The sequence below is a fragment of the Sceloporus undulatus genome, chromosome 2 (genome assembly GCF_019175285.1).
Source record: "Sceloporus undulatus isolate JIND9_A2432 ecotype Alabama chromosome 2, SceUnd_v1.1, whole genome shotgun sequence".
Lineage (NCBI taxonomy): Eukaryota > Metazoa > Chordata > Lepidosauria > Squamata > Phrynosomatidae > Sceloporus > Sceloporus undulatus.
Window position 1 is genome coordinate 111,794,371 of NC_056523.1, and position 27,219 is coordinate 111,821,589.

The 27,219-nt window shown below is 40.4% G+C and overlaps 2 protein-coding genes across 4 annotated transcripts in view; both read left to right on the forward strand.

Moving 5' to 3' along the window:
- The window catches only part of ADRB2 (adrenoceptor beta 2), a 103,864-nt gene extending 83,254 nt beyond the window's left edge, over positions 1 to 20,610 (forward strand). The window contains exon 3 of one of the 2 annotated variants that reach the window (XM_042454205.1): positions 18,608 to 20,610. In XM_042454205.1, coding sequence (XP_042310139.1) covers positions 18,608 to 18,763 — 156 coding nt within the window. In that variant the 3' untranslated portion in view covers positions 18,764 to 20,610. The remainder of the gene's footprint in view (positions 1 to 18,607) is intronic. The other variant, XM_042454206.1, reaches the window with a different exon arrangement.
- The window catches only part of AFAP1L1 (actin filament associated protein 1 like 1), a 902,653-nt gene that overhangs the window by 325,473 nt on the left and 549,961 nt on the right, over positions 1 to 27,219 (forward strand). The window lies entirely within an intron of this gene.

Here is a 27,219-nt window from a genome sequence, read left to right on the forward strand (position 1 = left end):
AGGAACGGCGGTATATAAAGATTCATTCATTCATTCATTCCCTCTGAGGCCTGGACAAGGCAGATGGACCGGAGGGAGGGCTCTTCTCATTAACTTCGACTGTTAATGTGCAGTCCTGTAAAATAATTGTTTATGGTGTCTGCAAGTACAGGTTCATGTGCTCTGGTGTGATAAAACCCCCGCTACTTCACTGGGGACTTGCAGATTTCAAGTTCCATGTCATGCCATTGTGGAATCTGTGAAAAACAGTGAGAGATGGGAAGGTGCCTACTATCGAGACCTGTTCCGGTGGATGAAGGCTGCTTCGTTTTGCCACCCAAGACATGAATCATAGAATCGTAAAGTTGGAAGAGACCACTGGGCCATCCACTCCACCCTCTACCATGCAGGAAATCCAAATCAAAGCATCCCAACAGATGGCCATCCAGCTTCTGTTTAAGACCTCCAAGGAAGGAGACTCTATCACCCTCCCAGGGAGTAGTTCCACTGTCGAACAGCCCTTACTGTCAGGAAGTTCCTTCTAATGTTGAGGTGGAATCTCTTTTCCAGTAGCTTGCATCCATTGTCCGGGTTATGTTCTCTGGAGCAGCAGAAATAGCTTGCTCCCTCCTCACACATGACATCCTTTCAAATATTAAACAGGCTATCATATCACCTCTTAACCTTCTTTTCTCCCGGCGAAACATCCCCAGATCCTAATCGTTCCTCATAGGACATGGTTTCCAGACCCTTCACCATTTTAGTCACTTCCTTTGGACACGCTCCAGTTTCTCAATGTCCTTCTGAATTGTGGCACCCAGAACTGGACGCAATTTTCCAGGTGGGGCCTGACCAAAGCAGATATAGTGGCACTATACTTCTCTTGATCTAGACACTATACGTACTATTGATCAGCCTAAAATTGCATTGGCCTTTTTAGCTGTGCATCCCACGTTCACTCATGTTCAACTTTCTGTCTACTTGGACTCCCAGATCCCTTTACATGTACAGTGCGCCCGCCATACGTGGCCTTGGCATACGCGCTCAAGCCGGGGCGCGTGCAGGGCGGAAGGGGCGGCACATCCCATTCAATTCAATGGGCATGCGTACCCGTTGTGCCCCGCACGCTGCCGCGCCGCCGCGCACGAGCCCATTGTTTCCAATGGGGCTCAGCATGGCGGAATTCCCTTACGCGGCGGATCCGGAACGGATCCCCCACGTAAGGCAGGACCGACTGTAGTCTCATTCTGCCAGTGTTCCCCATCCTATATCTGTGCATTTTATTTTTCGCCCTAAGTGCAATACCTTACATTTCTCGTGTTGAATTTCATTTTGTTAGTTTTGGGCCATTAGAGTATTAGGCGTTATTCCTTCTAATTTGGTTGTCATCCGCAAATCTGATGTATGCTCCCAATTCTGTCATCCAGGTCATTGATAAAGATGTTGAATAACACTGGGGCCCAGGACAGACCTGTGGGACCCACTGGTCACTTCCTCCAGGATGAAAGGAGCCATTGTTGGCACCCTTGGCTCAGCCAGTCAACCCATTACAAAATCCATGTAACAGTTACCTTGTCTAGTCCACATTTTACAAGCTTGTTTGCAAGAATGTCAGGAAAACCTTGTCAAAGGCCTAACTGAAATCAAGATATACTATATCCACAGCATTCCCTTCATCTAACAAGCTGGTAATTTTATCAAAGAAAGAGATTAGATTTGTCTGGCATGACTTGTTTCTCTGAAACCCATGTTGAGTTTTTGTGATTATGGAATTGCCATCTAGATGTTCACAGACTCTTTGTTTAATGATCTGCTCCAGAATCTTTCCTAGTATTGATGTCAGACCAACTGGACGATAATTGTTGGGTTCCTCTTTTTTCCCCTTTTTGAAGATGGGGACAATGTTTGCCCTCCTCCAGTCTGCTGGGATTTCTCCTGTTTACCAGGAGTTTTCAAAGATTACATGAACTATGAGGTTTATTTCCTTATTTGCCCTTAGAATCATAGAATCATAGAATCATAGAGTTGGAAGAGACCACTAGGGCCATCCAGTCCAACCCCCTGCCATGCAGGAAATCTAAGATAGTGGCACCATTGCTTTCTGGTGGTTCAAATGTACACCTTTTCATTCACAAAATTATTTAAAACATTGTGCATAAAATTACCTTCACACTATGTATATAAGTGTATCTGAAACTAACAACTTTAGTGGGCCCAATCTCCAGGATATTTAATGTACAGTATGTGCAAATATTGAAAAATCTGAAAACATCCCAAACGCTTCTGGTCCCAAGCATTATTGATAATGTAGTCTTAACCTGCACACCCTATTAAAATGAAGGGCTCAAGTAATATACCTGCATCGGAAATAGCATTCCAGATGCAAGGAGCAGCAGCTTCTGTCTTACAGAAACTGTGTTCTTGAGAACCTGCAAATTTTATTTTCTTCTTCTTTCTTCTTCTTTTCTTTTTTTCTTTTTTTCTTCTTTCATTTTTCTTTGAAGGAAATTTCCTTTTTTTCTTAAGTAATATAAGTAATAAAATTCAATAAAAATTATATTAAAAAGAGGAAGAGGAGAAGCCATGAACATTGTCTTTCCCATGAACAAGCTCATGAACATTGTCTTTCCTTAGAGTTCCACATATTCAAAGGACATTGAGCCCATTCTCATTAATGAATAATGTTCCCCTGTCATAATTTTTCTGCAGTGTTTTTTTAAATCATAGCTGTGTATCTTGCTTATTTGAAATTCTGATAACATTTCAAATATCTGATAAAGTAGGTTATAGTTCACAAATGTTCCTGCTACAATACATGTGGTAGTACTTATGATGCTTAAGGATTATTTGTTTTCACTTCAACAATCCTGACAAAGGTATTCCTTTGGAAACTATTTTACTGCAGCCTAAATCCTGAAACTAGTGGCCCTAGCTGTGGGGTAGGTAGAAGAAGGATGCTGAAGATACTGAATATTAGCTGAAGGGGGCAGAAAAGAGGGGGCATGCTGAGAAGTTCCTTTGTGGCAGAATGGCTCAGCAGTATTTAGCTTAATTATAGCCTTTCATCTACAAGAAAAGGAAATGTCTAGGTTGCAAATTCAAACTAGAAAAAAATCCATTAGCTATGGTTCCACTAAGAGCAAGCTGACTGGATGAAAAGAGAGCAAAGTGTTTATTGTCTTTGTTTCCTCTCCCCACAAATCTGGAACACAGTTTTATTAATTGAGCTGAGTGTTTGTGTTTTCAATCTAAGATACTGTCTTTATATATATAGGGCTAAAATGCTTTCTCTGAGGGGGTTTGGTATATCTTTCAAGGTAACCATTTGAAACAGTGAAAACAACCAGCTAGATGTGTCCTGAATAAGTGTCAGTCACCAGGAAAGTTGTTTAGTTTAGTAAAATACAATACAGTACAGTACAATAATGGCATGTGCTGATGACAGCAAAACACTTAAGTTATTGTCTAAGGGTGAATAGATACTTCTGGCTACCAGGATCAGTTTAAAAGAAATGTGTCATTGGCTATTATGATTCCAACTGACATATCCTATCAATGTGATTTGTGTCATTTTGTGTTGGTGTTCTGTGGTCTATGTGGCTGTTTTATGATTCATATCAACCAAGTCAGTTTCTGCAACATTTTGGGATAGCTCTGGGTTGCACCATGTTCCCCCATGTTGCCATGACACTTAGCAAGAAAAACCTCTGTGGTTCTCTGTTGTTGTCCATCCTAACTCTATGCATATGTATAGCCTCCAGTCTCTGTAAAAGTGGAACTATTTTCCATAAGCCTATATGCCAATTGTTCACCTCCAAAATTGTGGTCTTGCTTGAGTGCTTTGGTTGCTCTTTTCAGGGTCCATTTGCTTTTCCCAAAGTTAGGTTCATGTCATTTATCAAGAGAGACATACCACAAGACTGTTTACACTCTTCTTCTTTGCATTTTCCACACTAATAATTGTTCCTTTCCCCCAAGAGAAACAGCTTTCTTCAGGTTCCATAAGGATGAAAATAGGATGTAAATTAAATAAATAAAATAAATGGATAAAATTAAAATATATGTCTCTCACTGCCCACTCATCATTCTCTGGCCTCACCTCTGTTCAGTAACGCTGTCCAAGAGCTTTTCCCATAAACAAAAAGAAAGTTTTACCTCGTCTGGCTTGAATTCAAGATCCGGGATGCCCTTGGATGTTACCATACCGAAATCACTGACTATCTAGGCAGTATGCCGCCACCCAGATGTATCTCAGGTCGAAGCCTTGCTCAGCTGGCCTATTTTTGAAATCGGAAGTTCTAAATGCACCTTTCCTATCCTAATAGCCCTTTTAAAGTATCATGGAATCCTTGCAAGTTTTTGTGATACAATCTGTTCCCAAAACAGTAAAGCTAAGTGACGCAAGTGTCCACTATCCAAAATACTTTTTCTGGAACACATATTTAATTTGCTTTTGTTACAGTTCAATGAAATTTTAGTATGTAAAAATTTTGTTACATTCTTTGACTTTAATGCACAGGTTGTTTGAATATCATACTTTCCCCAGCATGGTGTTATCCATCTGTGCTGGACCATGATGTCCAATCGCTGAAGCGAGCGTGACCAATGCTAGGGAGCAGACACATTGATGTATAGAGAGAAGGGATTGAAACACTTTGTGTCATCCCTATAGCAACAGAATTCTGATATCCAGACACTTAGATCACATTGTCTTCCTTTCACACATATTATCACATATTTTCCCTCTGCTTTTGGCATAATTTGATAAAGGGGGCAGTGATTCCCCAAGTGTTAGAAAACAGAATGAACACAATATGCTGTGCACTGTGCAATGTCAATTAGCTGGGTTCCAGGTGTGTTTATCCTTCACCAAATATGCATTTCTTTGGCTCTGTCACTGTAATTTTTATCCTCTCATTTCTCAAGAAACATCTTGGAGGCACCCACAAGTGGTCATTGGAAAGCTCCAAAGCATACTAACATACATAAAGGTCTTTGTTTTATACAGGATATTCATAGATCTTAGAATTCTCACACAAAGGGTTCTGAAGATTCTTCACCCACAAAACACTCAGCTCCCTGGGCCAAGGCATCTTAGCTCCCCAACAAAAGAAGTAGGAAAATTGCAGGTTGAGGACTACTTGCAGCACCATTTTGTGCCTATCAAACTTCCAAATATCCCTGAAGTCCTTAGATCCTACTCCTTTTTTAATGTTTCTAGGTGATTTGTTGCATGAAAATGCTGTAGATGCCTTAAAATTTCCAATAAATTTAACAGTTTGCTTCACTTCCCCTACCCCCACTTAACCCCAAAGTGTTCTCCAGAGCAAACAAAAATTGTCAAAAATTTGGTCCAACCAGGAAACAAGATTGATAAAGTATCACTTCTGGGCACTAGCAGTGCACTGGTGTAACTCGTGGCTGGCTGGGTGTATGAAAATTCCCTTTCCCATATGCAGTTGCCCACCGAATGGCAACCAGAAAGGCCATGGTTTCCCAGACTGTCGGCCACTATGATTTAGAAAATGAGGGGCATCAGAAAGAACAGAATCTGAGGAAGAGAAAGAGAGTACAATGCCTTGCTAAAGCTAGGCTCTTTGCTAGTTATAACACAGTCGGGCAACTCTACAAAATGTTTCTTCAATCTAACTTTCAAAGATGAATAAAATGCCTCATATTCATCCAGGGCCTTTCATACTACACAGTTATAGCACTACAAAATCACTTTAAATGCAATGGCTGCCTTCTATGGAATCCTGGGAGTTGCACTCTAGGAAGGAGTGTTTAAACCTCTCAGCCTGGGAGCACCTTTGGCCTCTGACCAAACTACAAACCCCATGATTTCACAGGGTGCAGTCATGGCAATTAAAGTAGAACCATAGTGCTATAATGGCATGGTGCAAAAGGTCCCTCAGTGAAGCTTTCTATTTATTGGGAATTGTTAAAATATGGTGGCATATGCTTGCACAGAATGAAAGGAGCGCTTCCAGTGAGGACTCAATATCCACCCTACATTCCATAGAAGAGAAATTGGCTACATGTCACAGCTGGCTTTTAAATATCTCTGCAATTGCCTGTAAATGGTAAGGGTGGTGGTAGCACAAGCCTATGCAGATATGTACTGTATGCATCTTCTGACAGATATCATGACCCTAGGAAACATACCGTCAAACAAATGATAGAACACTATTAAGCTATAAAGGACTTACATAGACATCCTGGTGGTTGTCAGCATCTCATAAACATGTCATCTGAAAGAAACCCAGGAGTTTGATTATGAGGAAATAGCATTTCCCAGAAATAGTCAAAACAGCAAGCTAGCTGGTGGGAATCACAGTTCTTTCAAATTCCACAAGCAATTGCTTTGCATCTGGAGAAATATTTCCATCACATGGAGCCAAGTGGCCACAGAGGTTTCCTCATTAAAAGCCTAGATCCATTTTCATCTGAAACATTTGAAAATAATTTATTGTAATCATTAAAATGTTCACATGCCTGCAAAGGAAGCCCTTGTAACCCTATTTTGTAACCTTTGATCTCTCACCTCACCTGCTTTCATTACTGTTACTGTTTCTGTCATGTACACAATAAGATAAACCTAATCTAAATATTCATAAAGAACTCAATAAATGTTCAGAAAGATCTCAATTAAATATTCAGAAAGAAGTCTTGATTTATGCATTCTGGATCTTCTGGTATATAGCAGCAACAACAGTAGCAATACTTATCATGAATACCATCACAACCATCATTATGGTACATAGCTATCCATTCAAAATATCACCAAAGTCTAGATTACTATTTACCAAATAAAAAACTAAAGATTTTTCATATTTTCAGGATTCTCCCCAATGCATAATTTTAAAGTAAACCTTGAAATTTATTATAAAATAATACTCATACGCAATTTTCAAATTAATTTTCAAATCACGTCCATGCCCTAATTCTAAAGAGCTTGTTCATGCTGATTCACTTAGTACAGGAAGGTGTCTGTATTCCCTGCTACATTCCCATCTCCTACCAGAGGTGCATCCTGCCCTTACCTGATGCCTATAGTGACATGTAACTAAGAGTGAAATAATACATTGATCTCCTACAGCAACAAATAGGTGGGGGAGAAGTGAAGAAAAATCATCATTGTTGAGATTCTAGTTGATCCTGGCTGTCTTGTAAAAGCAAGACACAACTGTGAGTTTCTCTAGTGAGCAGCTCCTCAATCAATTCTGCCTCCAGGTGTGAGACATAGATGTCAAATTGGATGTGTGTGTCTCAATATTTCTGAAATGGTGCAAATTATAATTTGCATGGACCTGCTCTATGGAAAACTGTTGTTTTGCTGTTTGTGAAGCTAAGAGAGAGATGGAGAGAGAGTGTATAAGCACAGGAGGCTGATTGATCACAAAGAAAACCCATCATCCTGAGCTACTGTTTTTTACTTCAAGGAACAGCTACTGCATTTTTGCAGTACTACACTTGTAATGGAAATGAGCAAATCTCACAAAATCCACACATGAAAAAGATTGTCTCTTTTACCCTCAAATGATGAAATAAATCAGAATTTACTAACAGATGTATGTGCATCCCTTTGATAGCCAGGATCCAGTAAGGTTTTTCTACTGATGGACCTGCTTCTATCAGTTGTGTGGAGAAGGCAAGGGTCATCCTCCCTTTCCTTCCAACACCCAATGTTCCCTCCATACCTGCTCCAGTTTGCTGGGAAACTCTCCAGGATAGTTTTTTGAATTGCACAGAGGGCTACTTTGAAGGAGAAAAGTAGAAAAATGTATCCTGCTGTTGTAACCATTGTGTCCTAGTCCAACTGTAGATCTGGGCCAGTGTTTCAACACCAGGACCATGGCCTTGGTCCCTGTACACATCGGCCATTAAGGCCAGCATGGGAGCAGACTCAGGGTATAGCATCCTAACAACGCATGCCTGACTCTGCCCCTAAGGGCACCATGATGCCATGTGCTGCTCCACATGCCATGCAGCATCGTAGTGCTCTTCTGGTGCTGCGTCCATACAACGCAGCCCTGAAGGGATGCCGTATAGCTGTGGCAATGTGGCTATGGTGCCCTTTTGAGGGCACAAAAAGGAACTGCTTTTTGCACCTTTGAAAGGCTGGATTGGGGCCGCGGCATGAGGTTGCCGTAATCCCGATCCAGCTGGGAAAGGAATGGCATCCCGCCGCCCCTTAGGGTCTGTATGTACAGCCCCTTAGTAATTGAATATGAATAGCACTGTTAGCAGAAGAACAGACTGCCTCAAGAGGTAGTGGATTAGGGTCTCCCTGTGAGCACTTGAGCAAATGCTTGGGGGGGGGGAGGAGGATTTGAGAGGGACTGATTATGCTGACATCCTGCAGTGGGCACAGAGATGGATAAGGTGATCTCCAATTCTGTGACTGCATGTTCTTTAAAGGGAAAATGTATCAGAGTTTTAAACAAAGGGACTGGAACCAAGTCACAGAGCCTCAGTGTTCCCACTCCATTCTGAGTGATGCTGGCTAATGCTGATGTAGTTTTATTAATAACAGCAGGAGCCCTTGGCGGAGAACCCAATTCAATCACCTTTCTGAGTGATCTGGCACAATGATAATACCCACCCAGCTTCAAGAGCAATACCATATGAGTATTGGAGGGGGGGTGATGATGATGGTGAATGGCTGCCTGGAGATGAGATGGCAAAGGGTTGCTCACTTAGTAATCAAAAGGAAAGCATTTGGAAAGGAAATTTAATGTGACAATTGACACTTAATGACTGGCTGTGTAACCATGGCAGGAGGAGATGGTAGCAATTAGCCTCCTGTATATGAGCCATAGCAGTGAAGTACAATATTCCAGAGCCCAGGGCTCATCAGTTGTTGAAAGTAATGCATTTAATCTCTCTGCCATTACTGATTGAATCAATTATTTTGCACCCCTCTCTTTCCCTCTCAGATTTAGATCTCATTGCTATGTTGGTGGAAGGTGGGAGGTGAACTGGCATGTTCAAAGAAGCAGGTTGGAGTCTAGGTTGATTAAATGTCAAAGAAAAGAAAATATATATATATTTCCTCACTATTTCCTAATAGTATTAATCAGCACTTTGGGGAAATTATTGATTTAATTCCCCTCCTCCTGAAAATTATTCATATCACTAGTAGCAAAGCCATGCAATCAGGATTTTATCAGAACTCAGATTGATAACTGTGTCTGAAAATCTGTATTTGTTTGAATTCGTATGTGAGCACTAATACTAGGTATCTCAAGGGAGAAAAAAATAATTGAGACTACACACATGTAGTCACACAAACGACAGTATTTTTTTAAAAAAAATATTGATTAAAACCATAAAATACACACAATGTAAATGTGACACAATTCACACATATATAAAAAACATAAAAGAAAGAAAATTTTTTTCCAAACAACAACATTCAACACTTAACTTCCTGAGCTAGTTAGTAGAGCTCCCTGTTTCTACTATATTGTTCTAATCCAACTGTTCTTATTTTCACATAAATGAAGTTACCCTCCAATTCTGCTATAACGTTCGAGATACCTTTATTATCCTAATGTATTTACTTCTTTACTTATATATTTCCAAATCAGTAATCCTACACATCCGATTTTGTTAATGTATAAATGACAGTATTTTGGTACCCAAGGAAAATGTGATTCTGTACTCTACATAGCAGTGGTGGCTGTTGGCTCCCATGTCAGTGGGGCTATAAATCCAATCTAAATTTTAATCCAGGTTTTTCAATAAGCTAAACCCTGTCACTTAGATATCTCCTTTAATGTTAGCTTAAAGTCTGGAATGGCTTCATCACCACACTGACATGGAAGCCACCAGTCACCTGCACTATATATTGTGTCCATTGATGGTATAAGAACATGCCTGCTGCTGTGTATAAACAGCCATTCTATGTAATGGGGGCAAGGGGAATCAGGGTAGTGAGATCAATTCCCTTCCCACTGACATCCCTGCAGACTACATGATGTAAGGTGGAATGGCCTCCAACGCCTCTCCATAAGTCACTGACTGCCTGAGTGAAGCACCAGCTGGAACCTCTGGCTGGGGACCCTAATTCGACTCCAGGAGAGCTCCTGTTCAGCTTGGAGCAGTTGTGAGGTGAACTGTGGTAAAATCCAGAAAAGGTTTGCCAGCTCTGCAGGGGCAGATCTACTGGCTGCCTCTACCTCTTTATAGTATTTATATGGGTATGAGTGGGGAGGATGAAGTAGAGAAATCCAATTCCACCAACTCAGTTGTATGCACCAAAGACTAGATCCAATTCATACTTGGCAAATGCATTATTTGATGGGTTGGAGAGTCATGAAAATGTCACATGCATAGAGTACTAGATTTTCTTAATTACTTTTCTCACCTTATGAGCACTAATTTCTTTGGGGATAAATTCCATAGGAATCATTTGTTACAGCAGCAATAGTAACCACTACCAACACAGGAGTCTGTGGCACCTTAACTACCAACAGTTGTATTGTGGCATAAGCATTAGATGATCAGAATGCACTTCATATGCATTAGCATGCCACAGGACTCTCTCTCTCTCTCTCTCTCTCTCTCTCTCTTTTTTTTTTTTTTTTTTTTTTTTTTGGTCAGGAACAAGAAAGGAGAATGCAATAACTTTGTTTTATCAGCTCCTGTTGTGTTATTCCACATTCTAAGTAAGCTGCAGAATTGTTCATTGCTGGGAGTAGGGCGGTGGGAGAGAGAAAATATGTACTTCCAGTATTCAAAATCTGTAAAGTCATAGCCTCTTCCACCATCTTGGAACTACAGCCATTAGTTATATGTGGGTGTGTTTTTCTGGCATAGTGGCACCACCAAGTGGTGATGTTCTATTCTACTGTATAATTAATGCTAAATGACTAGAAAGAATTAAATACAACAAAATCTAGAAAAATTCTATTGACTATTAATGATTTATTAGGATTAAACAGATGGACCAATTAAAGTGGTTTCCACCTGGTTTGAAGGCAGAACATTTAAATAACAACACTTCCAGAGCAGGTGGAAACTGGATTGAAGCCATGCTCCGGGGTTAAAAACTGGAGCAAAAAGAAGCTGGGATAATCCAATTTAGCTTGGAAAATGCGGACTTTCAACCCTGCATATAAATGCCCCTACACAGGAGCAGTTCTGAAGGAGTGATCTATACTAACCCTAACCCTAAAGTTGCATATAAACACATTGCTGCAGGTGCACATTTAAAAAGGACAGAGCCAGTGTACCCAAGAAATTAGGGTGGTAATGCAGAAAAGTGAAAGTCTGACACCTCCAGTGCATATAAGTACAACATAAACAAACCAGACAGCCTAAGAGAGGGCATGGGGTAAAGGGCGGTGAAGGAGGCATGTAGGGGAGCATAGGTGTGCTTTGCCAGTATTTTACTGGGCACAGTGATGCTCTGATGGTCTGTACCAGTGGAGGATCACAAGTGTGACTGTGGGGTGGACCAAAGGGGTGGCCATCTAATGGGATGACATCCAGGCAGCAGGCAGTTTCTGGAGATGTGTTTATGCAGTGATGCACATGCATGGTGAGAACCCAAAAAAAAAAAATTGCCCAGCAGCATGGCTTGATGCTATGCTGTGTGGTCAGTCTGTACACATTCGGGCCACCTTGGGAGCAGCCAGTGCAGACAACAGGGTGTTGACCTGCTTCTGGAAAATGGAGATTCCAGACGCTTTTTCCTGCCCATCTGTTCTACCCTGTTGATGACTTTATTGACCAATCAAAATGTACAAAATACATCATGCCAGCTTTCAAAGCTTCATTGGCTTCGTCATCAGGCAAAGATGTCAAAAGTCATACAAGAGAAGAAAAGTGATGATGTTAGAATCACACACTTACGTATTGTCTCAGATGTTAATTCTGATGTCAGTTAACATAGAGAGATCTCAATTCAGGCAGAGGCCATTCTTCTTCTTGGCCATTTTGCTTCATTGCCAATATGGCTACTCCTGAATATGTTTCCTAGAAGGAATTAAAAAAATGACTGCTTAATGCACAGCTCTCAAAATATGAGACCAGCCCTACAAAGTGAGCAGAGTGGACAGAGCACAAGATGCTCCTTGTTCTCTACCACAGAACTGTTGAAATGGCTGAAGATAAATAAGAACTTTATCCAGAAATCTCATGTCTCCTGTCTTAGGCTGGGAAATGGGATTTTTTCCATACCTTTCCCAACAGCACTTTCTTAATGTAGTGTAGAAAACAAATGCCACCCATTCATTATGAGATTCACATAAATGATTGTCTATGATTACTTGCATGAAGCGAGAACAGACTTGGTAACTGTTCCTCACTTATAATAGTGCACACCTCCCCCCCCCCCCCGGGTTTTCATTCCACTTTACTGATAAGTATGTATCAGGGTAGCTCCTGTGCTTTTGACTGGACATCATTCATTTGAGCAGTGAACAAAAAAGAAGAGTAACTGTTCTATCCTGCAATAACTATCTTCCTTTAGAACTGATGGATTCATAACAACCTATTCTATTTATTGCCACTGCTGTACAATTGCCACTGCTGTACAATTGGGCAAACGGTCATAAATCCTTTGTTATACTTCAATCTTTTGGAAGAATGGATTGCTAAAGTCCCCGAGTTAACCCAAATGGCAAAATTAACCTGAGTTCTAGATGATAAGCCAATTGAAGACTTTTTTTTGGAATGACTAAAAACTGTTTATGGATTTTTTTTAGCAATAAGAAATCAGATTATGTAATAATATGTGGTTATGTTTTTCAGTAATCCTAGTAGGATTATTTAGTTAGATCTGTAATAGTAAAATAATATTTTTTTTTCCTTTTTACTTTTCTTTCTCGTTACAGTCAGGATTATGGGGTCAGTGCCCCATTATGTATTAGTTGTGCCCCCCCCCCCATTTTAAAAACATTTTTCTTTTTGTTCTGTTTTTTTCTTTTAAATCTTCAGAATGTATAGTTTTGTAAATTAGACTATTAAGGTTAAAATTAATAAAAAGGGGGGGGCAAATAAATTCTATCCATGGTCTAGTGCTATAGTAGAGGCAGAAAGTGAGTCTGCAAGCCATCTGCCTCATTACTCAGCATTTTCTGTGTTGCTTTCCACTAATCTGAGTCACATTGTGATACAACACAGTAGCTGAAAAAGAAGCAGGAACATATGAAAAGTTGTTTGCCAAGGGTTTCTCCCTGTAGAATTGGGAAGGGTGATAATGTCACCTTGGATGCAATCCAGCCAGAGCAGGGAACATTGTAATCCCATTCACTTTAATGAGAGAGTTTTGCATGAATTTATGTTTCATCTTTTTTTTTAAAAAAAAAACACCTTTTTGGGGGGGGGGTAATTGTAGTTAAAGGGTAATTTGGTGGTAGGACATGTAGAGAAGGTAGGGAGCACTATAAATGAAAGATAATGATGAAAATCAACACCACACAATGAAAAGCACTAATTCTAAAGAGAGAAGGGACTACGGAGTGAAGAATTAATATGTATACAAGGAGGAATTGAGGCTGAGGGAAAGGAAAGAGGATTATTGAATGGTGTGCTTGCTAATCACCCTTTTAAGATACCTTGCTGAGGGTTTCCTCTGGTCATCCTATTTCAACTGTACTAAATTATAAAACAAGAGCCAGCATAGCATAGTGGTTTGAGTGCTGGACTGGGAAACCAGGGTTCAGTTTCCTGCTCAGCCATGAAATCCAGTGGGTGACCTTGGGCATTTTCTCAGCCTCAAAGGAAGGCAATGGCAACTCTCCTCTGAACAAAGCTTGCAAAGAAAATCCCATGATAGGATTGCCTTAGGGTTGCCATAAGTCAGGAATGACTTGAAGGCACACAACAACAATATGGCATGTTCATTGCTTTCTGGAATAAAAGTCAATCAAACAGGACTAGAACAAGCACAGGGTTGCATTCAGGGTAATTCAAGGCTACTGGCAAGCCTTGTGAGAATTTATTTCAAGTTCGTTGTTGTTTTTATGTCTGCTCAGTTGTTGGATTTAGTCAAATTTTATTCATGGGTCAGCAAGGATGGCCATGAGAGGTCATGATAGCTAAATCTCTCACTCAAAGCAAGGAGTAGCTAGAATGCTGGTTTAACATCTGTTTTCTGACCTCATGAGGCAGATGTTTAGGGGAAAGCATCAGTTTTCTTTTTTCAAAAAGATGTTAATGCCTTGCTTCATCTCATTCTTCTCTTTCTTCATGGTACATAGTAATAAATAATTTCCTTTAGGCACTAAAATAACAGCTTAGTTTCCATTGCAGTCTCTACAACATAATGAATGGAATTCTTGCATAATTTGATGTAGTTTTATAATGGGGAGAAAGTAATAATTCTTCTTTATTCAACTTTTATACAGTGAAAAGGTAGCACTTGATAAAGACTACTTCCACATCGGGACTGTAAAACTGTGTAGCCAGGAGTATCTAGGTTGGCTGTGTGGAATTAGGTTCTCTGTAAAGCACAAAAAGCTACATGACAAACTTACATAGATATTTATGCTTTGAACACTCATGGCTTCCAGCTACTTAGAATACTAATAATTTCTCATTAGAGAGTCTAAGCCTCTTTCAGAACTACATTTTTCTTGCAAGAAGGAATGCCTACTGAACCATTAGATCTGGTCATTTCTAGTCTTGCTTCTGTGTTAGTAATGCAACAATTCTCAACATGTAAAGAGGTAAAGATGCCTTAGAGAGAGCAGCAGTGATAGGATTAAATAATTTTTCATGATCCAAAGTCTTCCCATCTCTTGTTTACTTATATCATAATTATATCCTGTCTTTCTCCCAATACAGGAATTCAAGGCGGTAACATGTATAAAACAATACAATTTTAAGCAACACAAAAACATTAAAAAGTATATATATAAGATTTTAAAAATAAGTAAACAATTTATGAAGTTAAAAATATCAAAACATTCACTAAAAGTGAAACAAGCTTAGTTCAGTTTTCACTTGGGACTTTACAACACCAGACTGCTGTCCTGCCACAATCATGCTTGTTTAAGAATAGAAGCATAACAGTTTGGCATCCTTTCTTATCATGATTTTCCCCATGATAGCACTTTGGCACACCATGGTCATATTTTCTGTTTTCCACACTATCAAACACCATCTTCCAGGTGGAAGGAGGGACAGAAGCATTTGCAGTTGCCAACTGCCATCCAAAGCCAGCTGCTGTGTGAATGTGCATACAACAGCCAGCTCCAAAAAGGTATTGGTTGCTGCAGTCACTGCTCTGCCCCCTCCCGGAAGCATGGGGCTGCTGTGTACTCATTAACACACCAGTCCCATACTTTGGGAGGAAGGGGAGGACAAGTGATTGTACCTGCCAACCCACCTTCTAAAGCCAGGTGCTCTGTGAATGTGCACACAGTAGCTGGCTTCAGGAAGGTGCTGGCTACCACGATTGCTGTTCCTATCACATGAAGTTAGGAATGGAATAGCAATGAGATTGAGAACCTATTGATGGGTTTTCCCCATCAATGAAAAGGTGTGCTACAGTAATGAATGGAATGCAAGGCAACAGCAGGGTGAACACAACCTTTTGTGTTAAGTACTGGCCAAAGACCCCTTCATCCTGTTAAAATTCCACTTTTCTAACTTTATATGACAAAGTTCTTAGATCACTTTTCTGCCTTTAATGGAGTTGTTTAGTTTGTTTCTTTAAGCACTGAGGTTTTTCCTGCTTAATCAGAATTACTAGCAATTGCAGACATGTGCGCACACACAAACATTCCAAGGATGTGGGTGTGTTGTGTGTTGTTTTGTTGTTTTGTTTTGTTTTGTTTTGTTGTGTTTGGCCACTTTGGGATCTGATACAGCCCACAGGGCGTAGGGTTGCCAGACTGGATCTAGAGCAGGATTCTTCTAACATTAATCCTTAACAGATCTTGGAACAGGGTAAGTACCATAAAGTTCCATCAAGCCAGACAAAGATACCTCTCCTCCCTCACTTTTCAAACCCCAACTTTCAGCTGTAGCCATCCCCTCCCACCAGGACTATTGCCTAGTGGGTGGAGGCAGAGAGAGGGGGTGTAGAGAAGCATCTCACTCTGTTTTGTGGCCTTCTGTGACCACTTCCTCACCAGGGGGATAATTGCTGTATTGAGAGGGGACAGCTGCAGCTGAAAGTTGGGGATTGAAAGATGAGGGATGATAGGAACCTTCATCACATTTGACACACCTCATTCTATGCCAACATCAATTAAGGATTAAAATTACAGGAGCCATGTTCCATTTCTAATTTGATAATCCTACTCTCAGGTCTTTCAGTGTTGCCCAGCCCTGCCTAAGAATGATTAAAAAAAAACTAACTAAAACAAGCTGCAAGTAGTTCATATACTCACCTTCCTCATTGGTCATAGTAAAGAGAGGAATTTGGACACACTGTACGCTGATTTTAAAAAAGAAATTTACCAAAATAATTGTCTTGCCCTTAAAAAAAAAAAGCTTATGTCCTCATTTTCTGTGAACATTCCAATACAAGAGTTGTGAATGAAGAAGAACACATTTGGGTTTGACTTGGGCAAAAAACACTAACAAAATGAAATGCAGAAACAAAGCAGATAAAGTAATCACGCCTGATTAATAAATGAGAGCAACCCACCCAAGCTAATCTGGACCTTTTTCACACTGCCACACACCGGGTTCACTTTTTCCTGCATCTTTCATCACAACCCTAACATCTTTTCCCCTGATCTTTCTGGAACAGAGGGCATCAATGTTTGTGTAAAGTAAAGGGGGTTGATGGAATATTGTGCACTAGTGCACCATTATATACACTAAACCACTTCATACCCTTCAACATTTCAGAGATGAAAACTAAGACACATCAGGCAACACCAGAAAAGGTAAAAGGGTTTGGCCAAGCAACAAGAGGGCAACAGTTATTAATGGGGAGGAGCATGCAAAACTACAGTTTTAAGCAGAGAAACACTGGAAATTATGCATTGAGTATAGGAAAGACTGAAGAAAGTAGAGGGACCTAAAGGACACTAACTGGAAGGGCAAAATTTTACTGTCTCCTCTCCCTTTGGCTGGGAGTGCCAAATACTTTTTTTCACTTTGAACTCAGTTTGAAATAAGCTGATGGCAAAGGAAGACAGTTAGAGGTGAGAAAAAATGGGATTTTAAAAGTAATTGAGAAAGTGGGACATCAGAGGATTAACTTGCCTTGTCATTGCTAAACCAGGGCAGCTGGAGAGTAGACTACATTTGTCATTGTACTGCAGACTTTGTAGAGATCTTCAGTTCTTTGCAGTCTCTTTTTGGATGAAATCCAATTGCTCATCCCAACCAGAATAGCCCTGTTGAGTCAGTGAGACATCAGAAGTTAGCAGTCCGTTTATTCAGTCAGTCTGAATGGGACTAATTCTTGTTTTTACCACCGTGAATAAATTAGTGTCAATATAACATGATGGAATTTTCTTTGCCTACTGGAATACCAGCTACAAAATAAATATTTAAATCACATGCTTGCTTGTGGAGGGCTACTTTTTTATTTTCTTACAGTGGGAGCCAATAAGAAAAACCTAATTTTTGGAACAGCTTTTAAGACTTTCTGTATCAGATAGTAGTACCTAAAGATTAAAAGAGAACAATGGCCATATATTCCTCCTGAGAAATATGCAGTGGTTACATCGATTTGGTTCACTGTGACAATGATAATAACTGAACATGTCTTTAGAAAAGCTGATAAAGGAAGGCAGTATGTTATGACAAGCATTTACTGGACTGGATATGAAACTGAATCCAATTATTAATAAGCCAAGAAGGAAAGTAATATGCTAAAGAATTATAGATAGTGGTTGCATTATGTGATTCAGGCCTAGAACATACTCTTTTTTGAAGGCATGAAATGTAGGAATGTTCTTAAATAAAATGCACACAGAGATAAAACTTAACATAAAGAGTCAGTGAACTACTGCTGGGGATGTCTTAATAATCTCTGTAAATGTGACAAGCATATCTCCTCATTTGCATAGATATTATAGAAAACTTAACATGGGGTGGGGGACTTCCTTCCTGCTTCAGTTATTGGCCCCAAAGTTAAAGTAGAGGTAGTTGTACCAGGAACTCCCATCCTTCATAGTTCATGCCTCAATAAGCTTGGCCAGTAGGTAGCCAGGCATTTTTAAAACTGCAGATATATTATACACATCCAGTAAAATTTGACCAGACTGCTTTGAAGCAGAAAAAGGCAAGGGTAATGGTGTGATCAAAAAAATAGCATTCTGCCATGCCCTGACTACTGAATACCAAGATATTGATAAGCAATGGGGATGGTTCAGGTTCCAATATATTGAAACATAACAGTGAGAAACTGAAGATCATTCACAGCTAGAACTCATATTTTCTGTGTTCTCAATGGGTTAGAAACTTTGCATGGCCCTTTTGTTTGGATGCCTAAACTATATTTTTCAGTGCCTTGATAAAAGTTTTAACTTGAAACTGTAATGCTAGAAATTTGGGGACTAAAGGAAACTTTCATTTCTAAGGGACACAATGCTTATTTGGGGAGCAATGCCTTCATGCCCCACCCCCCATTCCTACACCTCTGACTATGGTCTTTTACCTTTGTGGAGGGCTACCAGCTGACCAAACTATTTTTCTATCTCCACAGAGATTCCTGGGTGTCCTGGAATGGTTGAAAGTTGAATGGGCAAAGCTGTCCTCCTCATCATTTGCAACTTGCCAGAAGCTTGCGGAGAGTCAAGTTCAAGCTCAGCTATACTTCTGTCAGAATGGGAAAATGATACATTCCTTTCTGAAGGGATAAAAGAAAGGGCGGCAAGTACGCCGAGACAGCAGGCTGTGGTGCATGTGGGAGTCTGCAGTGAATGAACCATGCCAGGGACCCAGCTATGAAAAACAGAATTCATTCTGTGAAACTACTGTTTGAGATTATATTGGTGGAGTCTATGCAGTTCAGGAATGAAAGATGTTCTTAGAGCTGAACAATATGAGTTTCCAATGCCAAGGGAAGAGTTAGCACAGTCTTTCTCACGTACACTGTCTCCAGAGGATGTAAGGAGCTGGAAAAAGACTGGGAATACATTTCCCCCTATTAGTGTTAGTCCACTAATAGAAGGGACACTAAACATCAGGCTTCCTGGTGAAGCCAGCAGATTGGCCAGATTGGGACTGGATCTCAATGCAGACCTTTTCGCATTCAGATGTTAAAAGAAATCTGGAAAGGATACACAAAGAAACAGTATTAAAACCAGTTTAGGTTCACAATGTGTTTTCAAAATCATTTTCTGATCCTTAAGTTTTTGGCCAATTTTTCCAAAACAAAGGCACCCGCTCCCATAGAGACAAAAAGGAATCATCACCCTACAATAGGATTTTAAATCCTTATTCAGTATTTATCTAATTTTGAAAAACCCATGTTTCCTCAGTATTTACTAGCTTAGCTTTTCCGACACAGTTTGTTCTGATATTTTTTATACAATTTCATTTAAGTTAAGATTGCAAGGTCAGAATTTGGAGGCAGCTTCTCAATTTCTCACTTTCTCCTCCTCCTTCTACATTTAAAGCAACTAAACATCATTCATATACATTTCTTGAAGCAGGTTTTCTTGCATGACCCTAACGTATCATAGATAACTGAACTCTTTCTCTGCCTTACTGAGACATCTTGACTTATTTATTCAGCTCATTTCAGGTGCTGCTGCCGAATAATACCCCTTGTTAGTTTGCCAGGATAAAGTTTGGTCATTCAGATCTTTTTAAGAAGGCAAATGAATCCAGGTGGGGCATCTGGGAGGGACAGACAAATGCTGAGGGTTATGTGAGGAATTTGGAGTGGATTGGCTCAGGTTTGGGGAAAATCTTCAGAGTTGTGGTTTTATAGCAAACCTGCATTCCTGATCCATTAAAGATTGAAGCATTTAAAATATTGCTTTCTTTTGGGATCTTCCCCCCCGCCCCACCAGCCTAGAAATTAATATTGAGCTTTAAAATGCAGAAGAAAAGGCCTTATTGTATGGAGGACTTTATCCTGTAAGACATGAAGGATGCCTGGAGCTCCCCCCTGAATTATGAAGACTTCTAATGTATATCTTGTTCCAAATGTTCTATGTGATGGGATTCAGCATTGCCTAAAATCAAAGATTTTCAGTTTCCACCATTTATGGCTACAAAAAAGGAGAATTATGGCATCTCCACACCAAGAAAATTCATCTGTCAGCAGAGATGCTGGTGTTCTTGCTATTCAGGACAAGAAATGATTGTATTGCTGCTTGCTGTTGTGGACTGTGCACATGCATAAACCTCTGTCCTTGGACAGTTTTTGATTCCTGGATTTCTCATGTATTGTGGTGGGTGGGTTGGAGGGAGCAAAAGAAAGGTTTCAGGACTCTGTGAGGCATGTCTGCTGTGAAATCAAGGCATGTCTGGCTTCCATCAGGGCTACTCTATAGTTGGGACTGTTATTTATTTATTTATTTATATGATGAAGATGATGGTTGATGATGGTAACAACAATCACGAGGATGTAATAGGAAGCTGTAGTTTCTTTGTCTGGTCTTCTAACCTTCCTTTCCAAGGGGGAGACAGCAACAAACCTCCCTCAGCCCAGAACCACCGATTCCACCAAAATAAAATTGAGACTCTGTTGGTTGACAATGTCCAATATCTATTGTGGAACAGATGGGTTTTCCATCTCCCATCTTTTTTTTTTCTTTTTTCTTTTTTACTGCAGAGGTCCAAAAAAAGAACAAAAATAGTTTATCAGTACATAATTAGCTGGCCTCCTGCTGCTAAATGTTCTCTTTCCTTGCTGCTTTCTCGATGACACTGTGCCCAGCATGGAAAACAAACATGATTTAAAGTGAAGCAGTCCATTACATACCCTCATTGTGTAGCATCAGTGGGCCAAGAAGATATAAACCAGGTTGGTTTCATTACTGTTGCAGTGTTTATCTATGCATATTTCTCCAGTTGAAGCTTTCCACTGTGCCTTGCCTCCTTACATCACAAGCCAGTTATGAAGTAACTGTGTGTCAAACATTTTCTTTGGCCACACTGGCATACAGCCATGATTCAGGAGGACTGAACAAATTTAAGGGCCTTATCAAGGAGAGATACTACAGAGGCAATGTCAGTTGAGACCACAGCATTAAGGAACAGTCTTAACTCATACCCTGCAACTTTTTCAGCAGCTTTTAAAATGTTCCAGTTTCTCTCTGTTCCTCTTCCTTTCTCCTTTTGTCTTCAGTTGCTTCAGTTGATGCAAACTGATTTCAAAGTGCAAAAGTAGTTTGCACTCAGTTCATCAGGGGGAAGAGGAGAGGGCAGAATCTTGTCCTTCCCAGTAGACTCAGGTAAAAGCAAACTGCTGTAGCCTCTCTTAGTTTGTGTGTTCTTCCTCATGAATACCTTTTCCCATCATGACTACATTCTGATGTTGCTTGATCACATGTATCAAAGGTTTCTTTTGTAAACTGTTGGAAGGTATGTTTTTATTTACATTAGCCATTTAAAACTTACTGCATTTCTTGTTTTGGAACATTCAAGCTAAGGCACATCAGCAGTGGCAGGAATAGCCACAGTGATCCCAGTATTCCTCCAATATCAGCAGTTCTCTTAGAACTTTGATGGACAACTTCATTATACCCAAGAGCCAAAGTTTTCCCTCTGCATGCATGACAGATTGCACTAGGCATGGAAACGGCTAAAAACTGGTGACTGGCATGGGGTTGCTTCAAAATAACCCAGGTAGAGCTAGATCTGTCTCTGCATTGCCATGGCATTGTAGATATCTTGCATAGCTACCGTATTTTCCAGCGTATAAGACGATCCCCAGCTTTTCCAGTTAAAATATAGAGTTTGGGATATACTTGTCGTATAAGACTACCCTCCTTCCAACGCACACCAAATAAAAAATTTAAAAAATCAGATTTTATTTCAATATGGTAATTTTAATTCAAATGCATAAGCTTGTGATGTAAGGACATGCAGGTACTTAGCAGGAAAACTTGTTGTATACAAAGCCTGCTTGGATCGGTCAGCTATCCCTGCCTGCCCAGCCCTCCCTGTCTCCAAGATTTTCTTCTACCTTACTTGTACAGCGCCGCCCTTGCTGCTTTCATATGGTCACCACATATGGAGAGTATGCAGCCACGGCCGTTTTTGAGCTCCCCCCCACCATATGCGGTGACTGCAGATTTTCCAGTCCGGCTCGGAAGTTTCAGCACCTGCCCTATAAGATGACACATGGCGTATAAGACAACCCCCGACTTTTGAGAAAATTTTCCTGGGTTAAAAAGTAGTCTTATACGCCAGAAAATACAGTATATCCATTTTAAAATGCAACACAGAGCTTTCTTTTCTGTACCCAAATCAAATCAAGTTTTTTTTTTCTCACTGAAAACCAAACACATGAAATTATCCAGTTCAAAGGTTCTATTTGTCTCTATGCACAAAGTTTACTTTAGCTGGAGATAGTGTTTACCTAAAGAGATGTTGTTCTTTAGGATGCTTAACCTAAACCTTGCTCTTTTGACATTTTGAAGACCTGCTTCAGTGTGTCTTTGCCATGTGATCAACATAACAAGGCAGGTCAAATGTTCTTCTATGCACCAAGTCTGTGGAAGTTCCTCCTCTGCCAGATCCTCCTCACCATGGTTTTGCAAAATGTAGGAGTAAGACTAAGACTGATGTCTACTGAGAAGCTTTTAGGTCAGAGAACAATTTAAATCTAACATGATGTAGCTGTCACTAGGAACACTAATGAAGATAGCACTACTCAGCATGCCAGCGGTGTAAAGTACAACCCATGGAAATCACAATCACATGGGTTTCCTGACATTTTAAAAATACAATGTGTAAATGATGGAGAAAAACCTACATCAAGCAGGTGGGGGGAGGTATTTTCCACCTGGGCAGTTCCATGTCCTCCTCTATCCCACAGCTGTCAAGCACAAGAGGAACACATTCAGATGCTTGTTATTGGTGGAGAAGGAAGGGGAGAGCAAGGGAAGCAATACAGCCAATAGAGAAGTGGCTGGTCTCAGCTCAGAGACAAGGAGAAATTCAAGTTGCGCTCACAGATGGAGTGTTTCTTCCTTTTTCTTCCCCTTGAAGACCAGACCAGCCACATAATAATAATTGGAATAGCCTCTCCATCAGTAAGCAGCAACAGTAGTGGCACCTCCCAGGATTTCACAACCAATATGGGAAGGTTTGGGACATGGTACAAAGGGGTAGACTAGAATAATCCCCTGCATCCCATCCAAAAAGAGATGCACACATGTATATGTCACTAACAGGATGCTGTCCAATGTTTCTAGAACTGCAACAGTTCATGTTAGGGGAGCACAATCCCATTAATTCCCCATGTCATTGGCCATTCACCCCAGTGTAGTATTGTTTTAAATTTTTCATGATCTCACTCCTAACAATAGGCAATAAAATGATACTATTCAAAAGAAGTGATAAATGGCAGATATTGACAAACATGCCCTCACATTTCAACATTGCCATCTGCCACCAACCTAGTGATGAGCAACAGTAATGCCCCCACATTAGCTATGCACTGAAGGAACTGATCAATGCACAGTGATATCCAAATAGCTGCCTTTTCTCAGTGACATACACAAGGTACAAAAGAGCTACCAGAAATATATCACAGTACCACATACAACACTATGGCTCAGCAGCCACAATTGTCCACAGGATGACAGCCACTGGCCATGCTGGCTGTGGGGTTCTGGAAACTGTACCCAAAAAATAACTCTTTTGGACTTTTCTGATTTCAAGAATTATGATTGATAGTCCACTTAGCTGGGCTCCTTGAAAATAGGATCTTTGATGGCATTGTAGCATGAACACAACTGACCGCTCCTTTCCCAGTCAAACATATGTAGCTATGGGGGCGGGGGGTGGAATTGTGTCATTCCTGTTATAACATCTAGCCATCTCTTTAAGTTAGTTTGGAAGATGAAGAACTCATGGATCACTCATAAGAACAGGATTAGAGTCCCAAAGAAATCCATGCAAAGGTGTTATAAGAGTGTTGCTGCTACCTATGTGAAGGAGATAGCTTTTGGCAATATCACATGGCACAAGGAAAAGAAGGATCTAAAACAAACAGTCCAGAGACTCAAATGAAAAGCTGCCTGAGAGCTCAGTGGAAAATCAAGCTTTTGTAGGAAATAGGAGTGAATCACACATGATGGCACAGCCACACATGGGGAAATAGAATTTACCCTATCCCAAGAGAAAGAAACAATGGTGCTGGTGAAACATCAGGAAGAAACTCTTCTAGAACATGGCCACAAAAAACCCACAAAAAACTATGGATGCTGGCCATGAAAGCCTTCGACTTCACCTCAGTCTAAAACTTGAACCAGATTCACCACTCTACTACCATTTCAGCCATCATCTGCCACTGCCTTCATGCTGCTATGGCAGACTTAGGAGCCCTGGAACACAAGGGGTGGAGTCCTGTTGATGCAGCACACTTGCAAAACAATGTCAGAAGGGTTGATAGCCACAGGAGAGAAAAGGCTTTCACTGCAGCCAAGATGGAAGTGATGCACTGGAGAAACAGACTGCCTGGAGCCACCAGATCCTGTTAAACTTTTACATCTGAGTCACTTCCCTGCAGAAGCAGTAGGACATTGTTGTTCAAAGTGGAATTTCCCCTTTCAGTTCACATTTGGAAAAGCATTGTGCATGTGGTTCCATTGTGCATGTAGATGTGCATGTGCCTGGATGCTTATGAGCATGGATGCACATGGGATGTGCACACACACAGAGAAACTTGATTGTGCACTCAGTTGCATGACTGTACCATTCAACACATAGGTTGCACAGCACAGTCAATGCATCACTCTGCATGAGGAGGTTTATACTACACAAGCACTATGTAGAATCTTGGCCTTAGTCTTCCCATATCTCTGTGACTCTGTAATATGTGCCACTCCTTGATTTCTCCAGGGTGTCTAATTTAGATTTTAAAAGAGCTTCAAAACAAGGTAGGAGAGTGGCAAGCATAGAAGCAGCCAACAGACAAGGGAGCTGAAAACTTCTGAGGGAAGAACTTGAATAAATTGGCCCCGTGTAACTTTGTTCAATCTTAGCACAAATGCCAGCCTGCCAGACAGTCATTTGGCCAAAATTCATTAAGTCATCAATATGTATGTAGACATCAATTAATGAAGTATTTGTTTGCTTTCATAATAAACCTATCCAATATTTTGCTTTCAGGTAGAAAGAAGGCACAGGCTTCACTCCTGTTCAGTCTGTTAGAGGTAGCAGGATAGGAAAAGTTGCCAGCACAGCAGCCGTGAGGGAATAAAAACATCGGAGAAATAAGGACCAGAATTCACTTGAGTAGATATGAATGTATAGCCATCATTGTTACATGGATAAGAAGTATCTCCTGGTCCTCCCACTCCCCACCAACTGGTCAGGAGTCATTGCAATCAATGAGAGTCAGTTCTTTGTCAATTGGGAAGCACATGAATTAAATTTATGTAATTTTAATCCTTAACTGTTTAATTCTTTTTTAAGGGGGGAATATTGTGTATATATTGTTGTACTATTTTAATGATATATACCGCTTTGATTGTCTTAACAAAAAGCAGGATAGAAATAAAAATTTTATTATTTATGAATGATGTTTCTAAACACACCTCTTGTGCTACCAATTTCCTGTGCAAGCAAGAATTGCGACAAAGACCCTGCTTCTGCCTGGCACACTGGAAATCACTCATAGGAAGGAGTGGGATCTGTGGGGTTTTCATGGTCCCTATGTACAGTATCCCCTAAATTAATAGGGACTGTGACTATGAAACAGTCACAAATACATAACTGTAGGTCATAAGTGACTTGGTGAATTCTGGGCAATTTCCTTGTTGTTAAGTGCCATCAAGTTGACTTTTACTTATGGTGACCATAAATGAGAGACCTCCAAGTACCCTATCATCAACAAATCTCCTCACATCTTGCAGTTGTATCTGGTTGCCTAACAACATTGGCTGAATACCTCACTAAACTACAAATCCCAGGATTCTGTAGGTTAGAGTCATGGCAGTTAAAGTGCTGTGAAACTGCTTTAATTCTGCACTGTGGCTACACCCCAAGGCCCATGAAAAGTCTGCATGGATATAAAAGACTTCCTCACTGCAGAAGTTTAACCTCAACATGTGGAGATTGATTTTACAATTTAGAACAAGGAGACAAAGGAACAAAATGCTGGAATACTGTTTTCCAAAACAGAAATTATTTGACATCTCATGTTTTGCTGTCTTTTCCTACAGCCCCAACTGTCTGAAGTCCAACACATCTCCTTTCTCCATAAACCCTGAAAATAGTTGCAGCTCTTGTTTTTTCTTAGGCAAGTGGCTGCAATAAGACTCCTAACTCCCTCCTTTCATGGTTAGATGTGCAAATGTGAATTATGGCAGTTTAAACAGTCTTGATGGGAGCATGTAAAATTACTTTATGCAGCTTTTGTGTAACAGCCTTGTTAGGCAAATGAAGCAGACAACACGTGCAAACAAAGCTGCCCAAGTGGGGCTATTTTATTAATATAGCTCTTATTTATCCACATATCACATGAAACATTGTGTTCAGACTCACTTACCCATAATTTTTTTTATAATATATAATTCTTTCAATATTTTCCTCAATTGTGTGTGTTCCTCCACCATATCTTCTCCTTGTATATAAATGCAATTGATCTTATTTTCTCTTTCACACACCCATACCTCAACATCCATCCTGCTAACTCCTGTTTTGGAAACATTAAGAAACATTTGGAAACAACATCTTCTGTTGTTCTGGTGTGATACAATTTGGAAAACATTTATTTTCCTTAACACAGAAACTCTCTGAATGACCTCCTTTCTCACTCCTGTTATGCAACACTTCCCAGTATGATAATTCAGTTCTGCTTTAGTGCTGAGTTTGGGTGCTCAGTGGATGGGCTTTAGGTATTGTTTAGGTGCCCTTTTCTCCCAGTGATCAGGGGAGAAAGAGAATGTATGTATGTTTTTATTTGAATTCCTGTCGATTGGTATAGTAACTGAGAAACCTTTAAACATTTCCCCCCTCTCCATTGGCAAACGTTTCCCTGCCCTGACTAGGGTTTGCCAGGGAAGCCAAAAACATGGCTCACTGCCCCCTCCCCACTTCCTTTTGCAGCCGAACAGCCGAGTTCTGTATTCTCTGTCTCTCTCTCTCTCTGTCTCTCTGTCTCTGTCTGTCTGTCTCTCTCTCTCT